We start from the raw sequence: 17,752 nt of genomic DNA on the forward strand, positions 1-17,752 counted from the left end.
TGCAGTGATGCCTTTTGGGGCTGTTGAAGTGCATAGCACCGTTTACCTCTACAAAGTCTGGCCAATATTGAAATAGACTAATTTCTGTTGGGTTCTCTGTCTTTCTGACTCCAGTCTGTCAGCTTTTACTTTTTACTGCTGAGAGTACCTCTGACTCAGGCAGCCTCCATTCTCTCTTTCTAATGTGTTGCTTAAAGTGAGTTAAGGGTTCAAAGACCAGAAGAGCAAGATTATTATAACTGTATCTGAAATAAAATTTGGGGGGCGGGGGTACGTGACTGTCCTCTTATGGAACAGTGCACATAGAGATGAAATTCATAGTGTCTGAAGCAGCTGTTGGTAAGCCTGTGGACTGCCTTGGCACTGAAGGGGTTTCTTTTATGTATAGAAAACACATCACTTAGCGTCTCTGAAATTTCTAATTTAACATATGGGGTCACATCTGTTAAAGGATTATTAGTCTAGAAAGGTAGTGATGTATAATTTATTAAAATAACTCTATGGGGAGACAGCAGACTCCATTTAATAAACTGGAATAGTTGCTGCCTCCACTGAATGCTCCCAGTGGAATCCCATATTATTTCAATAGAGGGGGCAGATGAAAACAATTGGCCTTTATATAATGTTTACTGTGTTGTATTACTTAGTGTCTCTCAGCTGAAAAATATTTATGTTAACTGTTCGGTGTAAGCTTTGAATGTTGAACTCCCGCTGCTATATAGTTGATATTACTTCTGAGGAGAACAAGAGCCCCTTGTTCCTTAGCTGTAGGAGGCAAAGGAAGGGCGCGCCACTCTCCTTCCCTCCCATGTGCAGTGAAGGACTGGCAGGTAAGACAGTCTTCCTAGAGTTGCCCAGATTTACCTCTTCTCCCAGTACTATAGACCTACAAGGTAGATGATATTAGAGGAGGCAGTCTCAGAGGGGGTTCTTTTGGATCAAATGAAGTAATTTTCCTTACTTGAAGTGATAATACAAAGACTCCTGCCAGAAGCACTTCCATGGGTGTCTGCTGATTGGGTTTCTTGGTAGCAAATAACATGACTCCTGTCTTGATATGATAGCAGATTTCTTTCACACCCCACTGTGAAGCAAAGCAATAGAATACTGTAGTGGCAGAAAAGTTTTCCCTTCTTCCCTTTTAGGTTCTTTGTCTGGTCTAATAATTAAATTGGCATAAGATAGATTAACAGCAAAAAAACAGAAGTTTAATAACATGTGTGCCTTCTGTATACACAGGAGAGACCCAGGAAAACTGAGTAGCTTCCCAAAATGACTGAAGTCATCACCTTAAATACCATCTTCAGTTAAAGGTGAAAAATGGTGGGGCTGGAGAGCCAGTCATGGGAGCTTAGCAGGAGAAACACAATAAACTAGTATAAGGTTATTATGCAGACTTAAATCCGGACGTCTTCCATTGATAAGAGTTTCTGTACATTGAGTGATCCCTCCTTCCTGGGAGGGAAAGACACCCTTAAAGACAGAGAGGGAGACACCCTTAAAAATGGATGTCATTCTTGTTCTATGGTAAGTATGGAGTCTGCTTAAGATTCTCTCCTTCTCCCTCCGCCCCTACCCATGCATGCATTTCTCTCTCTCTCTCTCTCTCTCAAAAAAAAAAAAAAAAAAAATACATATATATATATATATAATGCCCTTATAAATGTAAATGTCTCTTACAAAAAAGTAACTACTTCTCAGTTTTCAGAGCTTCTTTTTATGTCTCCAATTTCTTAAAAATAACCAGCTTAAAATAATCAATATGCCAAAGAGGCATATCTTGGAGTGGTAAAATTTGCTCCCCTAAAATACCTTGCACAATTCACACTTTTAAATGAAAGACGAAAGAGAACCAACTGAGTGCTCCCATCCTCTTCCCCTGCCTAAGCCTTGAAGGAACACTGGTAAATGTGCAGATAGGGCTTGTTCTCTCTATACCCAGCAGAAAGAATTCCATCAAAAATCTTAGCACTGGATTCTTCAAGTCTTGAATGTTTTGCTCTGTTGTTTCCTTCTTTTTTTTAACCATTTTCCTTAATTTATAGATTTACCTCAATGCCAGACAAATTTAAAGATTTTTTTTCTTATATTTAAATTCAGCATTGGTTTTAAAAAGAAAAGCAGAATTAACTTCCAATTCTAATACAGAAAAATTAAAATATGTAATGAGGTCTATCTTAGGTTAACTGTTAATTAACATGAATAATATTGCAATAGAGCATTACGTGATTATTTTAGCTTCAGGCTGCATTTCAGATAGCACATTTTTCTTCAATGTCTTATTTTGGTCTTACTCTTCCTTCCCTTAAAATTATTTTGCTGTTTAGATGATTTCCCATCATATCCCATCTTCGGATACTTGTAACAAAAAGCAGTCTTTCATATTTTATGTCATTCTACTCGAAGACACATAGCAGGGTCTAGGGAGCAGGGAAAGCAAGGATAATGTGGCCCCATAGGTCCTTAGTCCTTTGTTGACTCAGAAAATACAAACTGGCTACAGGTATAGTGTGGCAAAGTTATTAGTCACCCAAAATCTCTGTCAGGGAAATGGTGGACTACAGAGCAAATCTGGTATCTTAAAACTAACTAACTAAATAAATAAATAAATAAAATTCTTCAAACCATTTACTAATAAGGTGTTGGGGATGAGCAAATTTTCCTCTATTCCAGGTTCTTCCAGCTAGACTAAGAAGGAAATTGGCATAAGACAGATAAACAGGAGAAAATCACATTTAGTTTTATATAAGCAGGGTATCCACGGCCGTGAAACTCCAAGAACTGTCAGGCAACATGAGGCTTATATGACATCCTGATCTAAGGAGCTTAGACCCCTGAGGTGGGGTGGGGTTGGGTGGTCTGGGGTTACAATGAGGATGTAGACCATTAGCTGGAAGGTGAGAGGGGAGGTTTGGAAAACAAAGGCTATCCTGTTAGGCAAATAACTTTCTTAGATAAAAAAGAAATCTCTTAATAGCTCTCTACCTGGTGCAAGATTTCCTTTCTCATGTAAATTTAGGCAGTTGAGAGAGGGGTAGAGACCTTTTCCTGAATATGCTGGGTTTTGATTGCTTTTAACTCAAAATCTTCTTCATGCCAAAGTGGCCCATCTTGGGGTGGCCTGCCTTCTGCCCCTACAAAGATATATCATACACATCTCCCAATTAATTAACAGAATTTTAAGATATATGAAAATAAGGTGTTATAGATGGTGTTCCTGGGTAGCTCAATGGGTTAAGCTTCTGCCTTCCGCTCAGGTCATGATCTTAGGGTCCTGGGATCAAGAGCTTGCATCACATTGGGCTCTCTGCTCGGCAGGGAGCCTGCCCCCCTACCTGCCTCTCTGCCTACTTGTGATCTCTCTCTGTCAAATAAATAAATAAGATCTTAAAAAAATAAGGTGTTATAGAGGGAAGTAATGATTAATGTTTATATTGATGTTTTATGCTCCTTTATGGTTGGTAGGTGAGGGTCAGATATTTTCCCAATTTCATGGAAGCAAAATTAAGCAAGTCACCTAAGAAGGGCAAAATTGAGGCCTCTCTAGACTCTACACTGCCATCATCCTACTAAGCCATGTGTCTGCATAGCATGTCAACCCTGGATCTTTGAGACACAAAAGGAAAATTACTGTGGTTATGTAACTACCTTTATCCTTTGAGACTACAATACAAAGTTCATACACAATGTATGGTCCAAGAGCAAGCTGCCCCAAGATGGGCTACTTTGGTGTAAAGATTATTTTGCACTAAAGATAATCTAGAACCTATAGTCTTAAGACACACTTCTGCCCCTCTCTTAACCACATTGAAGAATCTAAATTGGGGGAGTCTTTCTTGGAATAAGAGTTATTACCAGAGATAAATTTTATCTGAGTGACCCATCCATATGGCAGGGGAAACATCTATTGACCAAATATTTGCTCTTCTTCTTATTCTCCTGTGAGTTGCATTCCTTCCTGTTAAGTCTCAGACTCATACTCCCTTTTTCTTAGTTCAGGATGACATATATAGCTCATTTTGCCCAACTATCTTTGGAATTTCTGTATCTGTTTGGATTCCTTGTACACTTAAATTAAATTTGATTTTCTCCTGCTATTGTGTCTGTCAATTTCATTCTTAGTCCAGCTAGAAGGACCTTGAAGGGAACAGGAATTCTTTGTCTCTGGCAATAGCAATACCAATGCTTAATTCTATTTTGTCATCACTCTCAAAACCCTTAGAAACACCCTAGTTTGGGCCAGGTGCTAGCTAGCTAGATAGATAGATAGCAAGCAAAATAGCAAAAGCATAGGGGCGCCTGGGTGGCTCAGTGGGTTAAGCCGCTGCCTTCGGCTCAGGTCATGATCCCAGGTCCTGGGTTCGAGCCCCACATCGGGCTTTCTGCTCAGCAGGGAGCCTACTTCCTCCTCTCTCTCTGCCTGCCTCTCTGCTTACTTGTGATTTCTCTCTGTCAAGTAAATAAATAAAATCTTTAAAAAAAAAAATGGCAAAAGCATAGACACTGCAGTCAGGATAACCCCAAGTTCCAGTCTTGGCTCCTCCTGTTTACAGTTTTTACAGCCTAGGTGAGTCACTCATGTCTAGCAGATGAAGTGCACAGTAAATGTCAGCTATTATTGTCAGCAAAGAATTTGATAAGGCATTAAGCAGTGACTCAAAACATAAAAGCAAGGTGCTTTGTGAACTTATGTTCTACTAAATTAGCTGAACTTTGCAGTCTAAGAACTTACTGGTTAGTTATGTTGGGGAGAAAGAATTTCCTCTGCCCTTCAAGATCCTTCTTACCGGACTAAGACTCAAATTTGATATGACACAGATTAACAGGAGAAAATCAAACTTAATTGTATACCAACAGGGAACCCACACAGAGATGGAAATTCCAGACAGTCAGTAGGTCATTTTGAACAAAGAAGAAAGGGGTAGGATCTGGGACTTCCAAGGGAAGGAATGCGATTCATGGGGAAATTAAAAAGAGTAAATGTTTGGTAAATGAATGTTTGCAGGAACACTCAGTAACTATGGGACATAGGGAACTTTGAACAGACCTTGCTAGGTTCCTCCCTGTCCATCTACCTAGTTCATATTATAATGTAGTTATGTGGTGAGAGCTCTTATCTTGGAGCAGGTCCTCTATCTAAATTCTTTCAGGCAGCTGTTGGGGCGGTAAAGAGCGTTTCCTGTATCTGCTGGGTTTTGATGGCTTTTAACTCAAAATAATCTTCATGTTAAAGTGGCACATCTTGAGGCAGCCTGCCCTTGGCCCCTGCAGTTGTGTCTAGTATTCTGCCATTTGTGTTCTAAATTGCTGAATATACTGAAAAATTTAAATGGAATGAAACATAGGAAGTAAGTATCAGTGTTCTCTATGATATTTTCAGTGAGGATTGACTTACATATACCTTGTTTCTTTTTCTCATCTTTTTCCTCTTTCCCCTCCACTGTTGTCCACTGACGCTTTTTGGATTAGAGCTTCTTTTTTATAAAGCAAACTGCTCTCAGTTCATTTTCATGTTGGTTGCTTATAATTTGCTGCTTTTTAAAAAATAGCTGATAGGCCCAAGTTAAAATTGACATTGTCCCATTCCTTTTCAAAATGTCTTGATTCAGTCATCCTTACATGTTTTTTTAAGTTTTTGTTGAGGACTTTCTCTGTAGGCCCGGCTATGTACTAAATGCTGGGAATAAGTTACAAGGAAGGCACAGTTCTTTTCTCGCACAAACTAACAACCAAGCAGGGGTTGGGGAGGGTTGGTAGGAAGAGAGAGAGGGTGAGCATGCTTAAGCTAATTATACAACCAACTTGAACACAGCCTGAAAAGTTTATTATTTCTAGAAACAAAATGCTATGTGGAGGCAGAAGAGGAGCGGTTTTTTTTTTTTTTTTTTCATGATTAAGTCTTAGATGACTAAATAGAGGAAATGGCATTTAAAGTAGGTCTTAAAAGTTGAAGTGCAGAGTATCCTGTGGTATAAATAGAGGGAAGTATTTTCCAAAGAAAACACCATGAGAAGATTCACAGAGGTGCCAAAGTTCATGCCATATTTGAGAGACCATGTAAAGTGCTTTACAGGTACAGAACAAGAGAGGAAAACAGAGACTAGGGGCTGGTTTGTGAAAGACCGTAGACGTGGTTGAAGGAAACACAACTGTGAAATAGCTTGAGATGAACATTATCTCCCTGAAATAAAGCAAGCATTTTGGTGGTTTTGACTTAATGGGAGAAATTCTCATTCTCTCTTTCTCTCAGAGTACAGTTAATTTAAGACCCTTAGTTAGCACAGAAAATTGTATTTAAAAAAAAAATGGTAGCCTGGGGCAGGCGCAGAGGCCATGACCTTCAGCGTGGCACCCCTTGGCATCAGGAATCCTTCATCTGGGTTGGAGTGGGGAGCTACGGTTGTACACTTTGTGTCTTGCATATTTTCAAAAGTCCAAATCTTGCTATGCCACTGACCTTTTACAGTTGGGGAGTACCTCCTCTCTCAACAAAACTTAGACTTCCTAAACATGGACTTTGGGCCTCTACTGGCTCTTGAAGGAGGCTCAGCATCACTTAGCATCTAAGGCCACATCCTCAGATGTAGGGAGAGACATGTCCGTGCCCAGAGTCCTTGAGCAATATCTCCACCTCAGCTTTCTAAAATTCTGGAAAGCCCTGATTCCCACAATAAGAGCATTCACATAGGTGGTACCAAACACTAGCATCCAAGCAGAAGGAGATGTTTGGTCTTTCACTTACAGGAGAAATAACTAATGATGAAAGTACAAGTCCCCAGTTGTGACTGAATTACAAAATAGCTACTCTTTCTTCTGCCCAGAATAATGCCGCCACCACTGGGTATGCTTGAATTCTAAGTTTCCCCAGGAAGCTTTCCCTTCTGCCTCCCAAATGGATTAGCACCACTCCTGGTCCATTCTGAAATTCATTCCTCTCAAGGTTAGTTATCCATTTACATCTTTCTTCTCAGTAAGACTGCAGCCTCCTTGAGGAAGGTCTGTTGAATTCCCACCACAGTCCTTGGAACACAGTTGCATTTTAGCAAATCGTTGAAGGAGTGAATGAGTCAGTGAAGTACCTTTTGGTTGCTATGAACAGTGCAGCAATGAATGTGCATATCCAAGTCTTTGTGTGGACGTATTTCATTTCTTTTGGAGAGCAAACAGGATCAGGACTGCTGGCATGGCTTTCTAAGGAATTTCATTTTCATTTTGTATGTTCAGGGATCCATGGGTGTATATAAAGAGTGGGAGACATGGACAGGAAGATCCTCAGGACAGTGTAGACCATGGGGACAGACTGGAAGCAGGGAGACTGGTTAGGAAATTGTTGCTTTCTATCTAACATATGGCAGACATTTCCATTTTCATCACTCTCTTTAATGCGGTGGGTTTAGAACACAGAGTAATGCAGAGATCCTGTGTCTGTTTTTCTTGGTGGTCAAATTCTACCCATGTACCATAATATAAAAACATCTTCATTTATGGACCAAGTGGAAATGAAAGGGAACCAGTATTCATTTTTATGATCTAGGTATATATTGCTAGAGCTTTTCTCATACTGTTAATTATTCTTTTATTGTCTTTCTTTTTTCTTCTTATTTCCTCTTAATGTTTCAACCATGGTATGGCAAGGGAATGGAGAATTTGAAATGCTACTGAAATGTACTTTCATGGTTTTGGAAAAAATTAAAATACTTGAAATGACAGTGATTATTTTTATACAAAGTTTAATATAGCATGCATAGCTTCCTTCTAAACCATTGTTTTTAAAACCATGTTCAACAAAATAACAGTTCATTCCAGTGCCTTCTAGGTCTACTTTGAAAGATTATTAACATGATTTCCATCAGCTGAAAATTAAAAGCATGGGATTTCCAAGTTCAAAGAGGTCTTAACACAGCCAGCCCATGCCACTCATTTGTAGATGAGAAAACTGAGGCCCAGACCACCTGGAAGCCTGGTCCCATCACTAACCATGAGAACCCATTGTCTCTGTGGCTTGGCCATGTGCCTCTCCATAATAAGAAGGAAGAGCTCCGTGTTTTTTAGAATTGGGAAAATTGCCTTAGGCTTTTTATACATTTAAAAATAAAAATAGTCATGATAGGGACCAAAATTGAATTTCAAAGAGAAGAGACGTGGGAACGACTAAACTTGAAGATATGTGAAAAGAGATACAGAAGATTTTTAATATTTTGTCTTTTTGTGACACTATTGAAATATTTTGACATTAAGATACTTAAAATGTATAACTGTTTAACAAGCCTATTATTTTACTGCTGACTATGTTGAACTGCCAATAATTTATTTTTCTTCTTATAGATAAATCTCATGTTAACTTTATAAAATGGGTGACAGATTTGGGAAAACCAGTATCGTCCTGTAGTCAGGTGCATGCCAGGCTTTCTTGGTCCCGCTGGTGTTCTGCTGACAGAGACTTCTGCAAAACTGAAATGAGCAATTGAGAGGCATAAGTCAGTGCTGAGATGACAAGACACTAACTCACCACCATGCAGTCACATCTCAGTCAAACATCAATTTGTTTTCCATATCCTCAGCATATATGCTAACGTATAATGACATGCAGCTGAAAACACCCATTATTCACTGTTTTGTCAGTCTCTGCTTTAGCCATTTATATTTTTTTAACAATAGGGGTCCTGAGAGCTCAGAGAGGGGGGAAGAAAAAGGTAGAATAAACAAATAAAAGAGCATGATCATTTTTAAAAATGCACAAGGAGTGAAATAAAGGAAAGGTGATCAGAGTGTCAGCTTTCTTGCTGATGACAGTGGAATTGAAGAATGGGGCATAGATGAGCAGGAATAATGGGTTGATTAATAATGAACCCCAGAATTAAGACATAATTGCCCACTCTAGGCAGCATGGAACAGCCCTAGTTCCCCAACGTGGGGGCCTCCCTGTAAGACTGCCATCAGCTCAACATACTACATATGCTGTTGGGAGGAAGAGAGAAGGTGGGACAGAACCAAACAAGCTTGTCATCTCCCCCAACCCAGTGAGCAGATAAATCACACCACCACCCCTAAGGGGAGAGGCAAGAGGCCAAGAGTTTTGGGGGAATGTCCCTCCCTTTGGAAACCATTTGAGTGGGAACTAAGTGTGTCTCTTCCTGTGTGGATGGGAGAGGGGAGGTATTAAGGGACTGACCCTTTTGGTCCCCAGTGGCATACCTATGAAGTTAAATTCACTATGTCTGGGAGGTTGAGACAATAAAAGGATGTATAGGTAAAGCACCCGGCATGGGGGCACACTGAAAAGAAATTTAAAAAATAAAAAATTAAAAAAAAAAAAAGCACCCAGCATGTGAACTGGCACAGAGCAAATGCTAAAAAAAAAAAAAAAAAAAAAAAAAAAAAAAAAAAAAAAAGTCATGATTCTATTCAGTCCATTTGGACAAATCCACATGCTCCTTCTTTGCCCTGTTCTGTTTGCCATCTCTAACCAGTTTTGTGATTTGGACAACCAGATGGCTCTGATGTCATCCTCTGGAAGAGGACAGATATGAGAATGATTAGAGTGGTGAGCAGTAGTGCATTTGATTTCCTATCTACTGAGTGTGAGGCATCCGTGTCATAAATCATAGGCCCACGGATTTATGATTTTTGTAATGCAAAAGAACATTAACCTGTTAATTTATAGCCCCGTTTGGAAATTAAACTGTTAAAGCCCTGCACAGGGCTGAAGACTGACCCCAGGGAGCCGCAGAGGGCAGGAGCCACGTAGGACCCAGGGAGGAAATGAAGAGGCTAGAGAATAAGGAGGAAAACTAGGAAAGTGGGCAACACAGAAGTCAAGGAGAGCATTCAGTTCGGGAAGAAGGGAGGAGTCACTGTGCCAGGTACTGCAGAGGAGTCAGGTAGGATAGGAAGGAAAAGGAATAAATGGGCCTGCAGAGATGGCAGGAGGCATCATTCGTTGTTAGGGAGCACGTAACATAGGGAGCACTGTGCTCTCCTCTCGTGTGCAATATTGACTTAACTCTCAATTTTTATAGATGAGGGAAGTAGGAGTCAGAAAAGTTTAGTAGCAGCCTGGCTGAGGTCACAAAGCTTAGAAGTCACAGAGCTGGGACTCAGACCTGTCATCTGACTCTTAACCACTCAGCACCCCTCTCTTCCAGAAGACTTGTTTCTGCCCTGTATTGGTGAGGAAGCCAGAACACCATGAGTTGAGAGGGAGCCAGGAATGAGAGGAGGGTAAGAGAGAATGGCAGGTAGAGGAGGGTAGGCTGAGGTTTGTCTTACTTTAGGACAGCAAAGACCTCAGCATTATTAAATGAAAATAGATGCCCAGAATAGAGCCAGGGAGTGAGGAGACATTCAGGAGGTACAGAAGGCAGAGGACAGGGGTGTGTGTGTGTGTGTGTGTGTGTGTGTGTGTAGGGGTGGGCCCTTAGGAAGGAGAGCCCCTCCTCCTGTGTGACAGGAGAGAGCAGAATCAATGGATGGATGGGTTCAGTGTCAGAACATTGATGAAGAACATCTCTTCTCATTGTTCTCATTCTCTGTCTCCCCCACTCCATCCCCTGTCCCACCACCAGTCCCCTTCTCTATCTAGAACATCCCACTTACCCTTCCATGCCCTGCTCTTGTCATTCTCCTGAGCCCTCAAGCAGGATGGTTTGCTCTAGGCTTCCAGGGAGCCCACGGCATCCATCCACCCCACGGGCACTGCCAGGTGGGCCCCAGCAGGACCCCCCCCCCGACCACTGGAGTGACTTCATGCTCAGTGAGCATGAACCAATTCAGCTTGCGCCTACAACATGGCGCCCTTCTGTAGGAGCTTAGGTTTTTGGAAAAGGACTAAGTTGCACAAATGATTATAATACATGTCCCATGAGAGAAGACCCGTGAAAGAAATATGCAGAGTAATGCAGACTTCAGTCCAGAGGGGGAATGCAGTGAGGAAGGCAGAAGGGTTTTGAGTTAGTTGTTGAAGGGTGAACATATTTACAACCAACAAAGGAATAGGCCATTTTACTTAGAGAAAGTAGGATCAGAAACGTCACAGAGCTTATTTGAGGAACACGGGATGGTCATGTTTGGCTGAAGGATGGAATATAGCTGGAGTGGTAAGCCCATGATGCAACAGGAGGACCGTCAGTGCTAGACTGAAATTCTGTTCTCCGCAGTCTTGCGGACTTAGCCAAGAAATCGATCCTAAGAGTTTATAAATCACACCTACCATTTTCCTCCCAGAAACTAGGCCAGTATCCCTCTGAGTTTCAGGATACCAGAACCCACCCAGGCTCCTCGGAACACCCTGAGCATATAAGTAAGGGCTGTGTTATCTCACTTGGCAGCTTGCTGCCTGCGTCCTCCCGGGGATGGGGGGTGGAAAGAGGTGAGCCGGAAGTGTGTTTGCTCCTGCACGGAGAGTTTTCTCATTACTTGTACATCACTATTCTTAAGAGCTATTTCTAGACAAAGAAATACAAAATAAAAACCTCTTTTTTCTTTCAGTTAAGAAAAAGAAGCCTAAACTATTAAATAAATTTGATAAGACTATTAAAGCTGAACTTGATGCTGCAGAAAAACTTCGTAAAAGGGTATGTTGATGTTTTCGTTTGGCACAGAAATGTGCAATGGGTCAGTTGTTCAATAAATTCAGGCGTCACTGTTGAATTGTTACAAAATAATAAGAGAAGCAGCCCTTGACTGGAGTGGATTTTTTTTTCCCAAGCACATCAGCATTCCAGTGAATTGAATCAAGTGAAAGGGAAAATTTGCCCCTGTATGGCCAAACAGAAGTAGAACTAAGGGTTAGGCTGGTGGACGTGGGGTCAGCCTACCACCTCCCCTCCGCCAGGTGTGTGGCTTTGGACAAAATACTTGGCCATTCTGAGCCTCAGTTTTCTCATTTAAAAAATTAGAATAGAAAGTGATCTTCCTGCTTGGGTCTGTGAAAATCAGATGAGATTTTTTTTTTCTTAAAGCATCAACTGTGTCAAATGCCACACAGGTGAACATTTTTAACTGTCTAGCACCTCAATGCAAAAAGAAAAAAATTAGTCCAGGACGCTTAGGGTAGTTACTGATAGGTGAAATGACATTGGGTTTAGCATTCTTCTCACTAGGTATTAACCTCATGCACCTGCAGTTTTCAGGCTGACTATTATATGGTTTATGTTGTTCTCAGTTAATTTGAAATATGACCTGCGTGTGTTTCTAGATATTGCAGCTAAAAAAAATAACTTGACACTAGATTGAAGTTCTTGTTCTCTGACTCAGTCATATTCATCGTCTAATTATCAGGTCCAACATTTATAATAATACATTTAATAACACCTTCCCTGAATCATCTGCTCGTTTGTCATGGAAATTTCTCTTTCTCTACTCTGTATTGGAAATTAGACTTGGCGTCATGATCATTAGTTTTCCTGTAATATGCTTTTTCATCCAGTAGACCTTGGCTGCAAAGAAGGGACAGGGTATTGTAAGTAAATAAGCAACAACAAAAGGACACAAGTCAGGAACCGAGTTGGGACAAGAATATGCTTCCCAAGTATTTATTGGAAACATACCAGGAAGCACGGAGACCTCTGTAACTAGTGTTAGACAAGGTTCCCAGGCCAAGACTGGCTTACCCTCTTCAGCAGCCAATAAAAATGGGGTAACTCCAAAGACTTTTGTAGCAAAGTTGTTCACTGTCCCTAAATTTAATTATGGGAAGCATTTCTGAATCTGTCTTGTTTAACTTTACAAAATGAAGCCACCTACTATTTGTGGGAAATTTGCATTTCTTATGGAAGTGAAGTAGGAGTCTTCTTTTTCTATCCCCTTGTTTGGCATCCTCCACTTCCTCTTTACTAAATGCCGTATATGAGAGTGTGGGATGCCTATTTCACAGGTGACTTTAGGGATAAAGGACAAGTGAACAGCTTTGGAGAAGGGCTGTTATGTAATTTTAATGAATGGTAAAGAAGGGCTCAGTTGCCAAGGGGAGGATGAGTCAATGGGATATAAAAGTGCTGGAACAGTCTATGGGGTATTCTCTGGTTCTTGCTTATCTGGAGAAATGATGAGGCATTCCTCCAGCAGCACCCGAATCTCTAACAGAGTCAATAAGGGAGGAGGAAGTAGCTACAATTCTTGCTTCTGAAATAGCAAGGAGCCATATTTATTATTGACTGGATTATCAGCATTAAGGAAGCTTTTGTAAGGTTATTTTTATGGCTGATATTTTCAAATAATGCAGCCGGTCACCTTGGAAGAGCTGAGGCCCATGCTGAGGTATGCCCCAGACAGAGGGGGTCCAGTTTTAGTTCATGCCTAGCCTTAAGCACTATGCTGCATGAAAGTATGGGGTCACTTTATTTTTCCATCAAAAATGTACAGATCAGAACCTAATTCAATCATGTGTTTTTCAAAAGTCATATGTATTGCTTAACACTCTTCCTTACCCATAGAAAAAAGGATCTACTGAAATATTCACTTGTTATTATTTCATTTTAAAGATTATTTATTTATTTATTTGACAGACAGAGATCACAAGTAGGCAGAGAGGCAGGCAGAGAGAGAGGAGGAAGCAGGCTCCCTGCGGAGCAGAGAACCTGATGCGGGGCTCGATCCCAGGACCCTGGGATCATGACCTGAGCCGAAGGCAGAGGCTTTAACCACTGAGCCACCCAGATGTCCCACTTATTATTTCATTTTAAGTGAGAAAAAGAGAGGGAGAAGGGAACATGTAATAAAGCCAGAGTGAGGCTTTCAAACACATGAAAGTTTGCATCACAGGCTCTGAAAGGAGCTTGGGATGAATGGATACGCTGTAGGCAGGACGCAAAGGGAGTAGCGTCACACTCTAAGATGAATGGCGTTCATCAGAGGAGCTGCCCTCCACCAAGTCTAGAGAGAAATGTTCTGCTGTGGATCTTCATGAAGGGTATGCTGATGGATGGCCAGCTCCCGCCCTCACATCACACCAGTGGATTCTGCAATACAGCTGTGGGGGTGTGTTTTAATGTCCTTGGGCACAGCTCATTGGCCTCACTCCAGAACAATGGGGCCCAAGTACCTGTCTCTCCAATGAACTGTCTTGGTTTTTGGATAAAATGTAAGTCTGTTGAAAGATGATTTTTAGACAATTCTTTACAAGCATTGTATCTTGCCTTTAAGTTTTTCAATAAGAACTGCATCATAGCCCTAGGAGCTATATTCTCTAGTAAGATTCTAGGGAGCGGAAGTTCCTCCACACCAGAAGCACACACACATTTACTTTGCCAGCCTGCTGGGGTAAGAGCAGGGCTGACAGTCCCTTAGCAAGGCAACACGGCTTCTGTCTGAAGGGGATCGGAGGGATGCCATGGTCAAGTCAAAATATTCCATTATTTTTATATTTTTGATGACCAGCTAAGGGAGTATCCAGAAGGAACAAAATGCTTTAACAGATTTGTTACAAATGTTGTTATTCCTGTGTTTTAGATCGTAATGGTGCATTTAGCATGATTTTCACAAAAATAGCCTCAACATTTGGAATTTAAGTTACTGAAGGCATGTGGTAAGCTAAAAATGCCCCCCCACCCAACATATCCCAAGTCCTAATCCCTGGAACCTGTAAGCCTTACCGTATTTAGAGAAAGGGTCTTTGCAGATAGGATAACTTACAGATCTTGAAATGGGGAGATTATTCTAGTTTATCCACTTGGGCCCTAAATGCAATCACATGTTTCTTTATAAGAGAGAGTCAGAGGGAAATTGGAGACAAAATAGGAGAAGGCATCACAGAGGGGAGAAGGCAATGTGAAGACCGAAGTAGAGATTGGAGTAATGCATGCACCGTCAAGTAATGCTGTCAGGAGGCAAGGAACAGACTCCCCCTAGAGCCTCTGGAGGAAGAGTGGCTCTGCCAACATCGCAGTTTCAGCCCAGTGAAACTGATTTTGGACTAATGTTCTCCGGAATAAATTTCTGTTGTTTGAGCATTCAAATTTCTGGTAATTTGCAACAGCAGCCAGAGAAAACTAATCCAGATTTTGGTGCTGTAGCAGATTTTGGGCTGCTACTATAGCCAGTACTTAAAAATATGGACATGGCTTTGGAATCGGGTATGGTGGAGAGGACGGAAGAATTTCGAGACGCGTGAGAGCAAAAGCCTGCATTGTCTTAAGCAGACTGTTGGTAGAAATATGGATGTGAAAGCTGCTTCTGGAGAGGGCTCAGAGGAAGTGAGGAGCACCATAGAGAAAGCTTTATCGATAATCTTCGAGAATATACATATCCTTACCAGCAGAATGTTGATAGACATTTTTGGCGAGAGCTCGGGAGGAAATGAAGAACAGGTCAATGTAACTGGGGAAAAGGCAGTCCTTTTTACAGAGTGGCAGGAAACTTAAATGAATTATATCTTAAGGGCCTGAGCAAAGCAAAACTTGGAAGCAATGAACTTGGATGCTTAACTGAGGAGATTTCCAAGCCATGTGTCCAGGATGCAGCCTGGTTTCTTTTTTGCTGCTACTAGTAAAATAGGAGAGGAAAGTGATCATTAAGGAAGGAACTCTTGAAAAAAGAACCAGAACATGACAATTTGGGGAGATTTCTTGGTCTGTCCAGATTGCAGAAGAATTAGGAAGTTCATTGTTAGGAAAGTGTACTCCGGAGAGAAGGCCAAGGGCGGGCGAGACATCCTTTTCCTGAAGAGAGTAGGTGTGTGACTCTTGGATCTGCTCAGCTGTCCAGCAGAAGCCAGGAACAGAGCTGGGATTATCCTGGGAGGGTCTTTGCAGGTGCCTCTTGTCAAATGGTGTGAATCCCCACAACAGACAAAAGAGACCCACAAGGCTTTTGAGAATATTATACCAGGAGAAGCATTGCCACCTGAGAGACACAGGACAAACGGCAAGAAATGCTGGGTTCCCAAAACTCTACAGGCAGGAAACATAAAACGAATCACGCTTTCAATAAAAAGAAAAGATACTTCCAAGGGCAGAGTCTTGGACCCAGAGGTGAGAGACAAGGACTTCGTGGCCAGAAATAAGAACTCGGTAGCCAGATCCAAGGACCCAGAGGGCAGAGCCTCAAGCCACAGACTTTGAAACCCAAGAATTCACCTGCCTTCATTTTGAAACTGCTTGGAATCAGTGACTCCCTTTTTTTCTTCTAGGAAGAAGAAAAGAGGCAGTTAGAAGAAAGTCACACAGAAAAAGATATTTCCCATTGAGGTCTTCATCCCTTAAAAGTGGGTGGGGGAGGGATGAAGAGGTAAAAACATGGGATTTTTAGGGCAGCGAAACCAGTCTGCATGACGCTATAATGGTAGATACTGTCGGTATGCAGTTGTCCGAACCCACAGAATATCCCACAGCAAGAGTGAACGGACCCTAAGGTGAACTGTGGACTTGGGGTAATTTTGTCGTGTCAGTGTACCTTTGTCATTTGTAACAAATGCGCCACTGTTGTGCAGGATGGTAATCATGGGGGAGGCTGTGTGTGTTGGGGACATATTGAGTAGATGAAAAATCTATGCTTTGTCTCAGTTTTGCCACAGACCTGTAACTGCTTGCTCTTACAAAATAAAATCTTTAAAGAAATTAATATCATGAGAGGACAGTATATTTTAAAGAGCAATACAATCATTTCTGATAGTACATGTCCTGTAGGGCATGTGTTCCTGGCTTGATTTATTTGTTAACCTGCCTGTCGATCAGGTAAAAGACTCCCATGAGAGGGGCCCCATTATCTTGTGCTGCACACACATTCCCCATACAACATATGCTCCTTGCAGTGTCTACCAGTTGTAAGCGTAACAGCAGCCCCTTAAGGTAGTTAAGTACCCTCGTCCCCATTTTATGATGAGACACCCAAGGCAGAGGCATCAGTAACTCTCCATAAGTCATACACCTCTCAAGCAGCAGAGACCAGCCTCCAACCCGTCGGTCTGGCTCTGGAGCCCACGCTCATAGCTACAACGCTATACATATGTTTTCTACCAGCCCTTCAGCACCACTTATGGGCAAGTGAGAGGAAAAGAAAACCTCCTTCTTCAATGCTATCTACCTAAAGAAATGATTTTAAGTAACTTTAATAGGGATGTTGCCTGACCTTTCACTATGGAGTCAAGTCTTCCAGACGTGGGTGTCAGGGACAGCTGAGCAGTCCTGCTTTCCCGAGCCACCCTGGTGAGGTGAACTTTTGTCGTGTGGAAACTCAGCTCGGTGAACGTCAAAACATAGAAACCATGGCGAGCTTCCATTTGTATAAGGAATGAATGGATTTACCAGTTTAGAAGGAGCCGAAGTGTCCGTGAAAGTTCATCTCAGAAAATCTGGCTCTATCCCGTGGTTCCCAGTGTCCTTGACCTGCAGCCATCCATTGGAAACCAGGAGACATTTGTTTCACCTTGTGGAATGGCCACGGAGGGAGTGCCATGGGGAGAGGCTTCCTCACCCCCACCAAGACGGTCACCAAGTTGACCTGTTCCATATCCTCTGTTTCTTTTCATGTCATGGTGGTCAGGGACCTAGTAGAGGTGCTTGGACTATCTTCTTAAGGGTCCACATAAGCTTTGGGAGGGGTTACATAACACAGAATTATGAGTTTCCCCGGTCAGCCAGGCAAGCCAAATCAATGTTAGTGTTTAGTGGCTGACACATACCACGAACCAGTGGCCTTATGACTCCAGCGAGTTTACCCCCCCACCCCCAACAGGTGCTGTAGACTTCTCATGGCAGACCCCAAGACATTCCAGCTTCCAGCAGTATATTTTCCCCAACTTAAAATACTATTTTCT

At 41.8% G+C, this 17,752-nt stretch overlaps 1 protein-coding gene across 7 annotated transcripts in view; it reads left to right on the forward strand.

The window, feature by feature from the left end:
- Positions 1-17,752, forward strand: part of ASPH (aspartate beta-hydroxylase) — a 219,663-nt gene that overhangs the window by 130,356 nt on the left and 71,555 nt on the right. For all 7 annotated transcript variants that reach the window (XM_047728089.1, XM_047728090.1, XM_047728092.1 and 4 more), the window contains one exon: positions 11,488-11,573. In XM_047728089.1, the coding sequence (XP_047584045.1) occupies positions 11,488-11,573 (86 nt within the window). The remainder of the gene's footprint in view (positions 1-11,487; positions 11,574-17,752) is intronic.

The sequence above is a fragment of the Lutra lutra genome, chromosome 4 (assembly GCF_902655055.1).
Source record: "Lutra lutra chromosome 4, mLutLut1.2, whole genome shotgun sequence".
Classification (NCBI taxonomy): domain Eukaryota; kingdom Metazoa; phylum Chordata; class Mammalia; order Carnivora; family Mustelidae; genus Lutra; species Lutra lutra.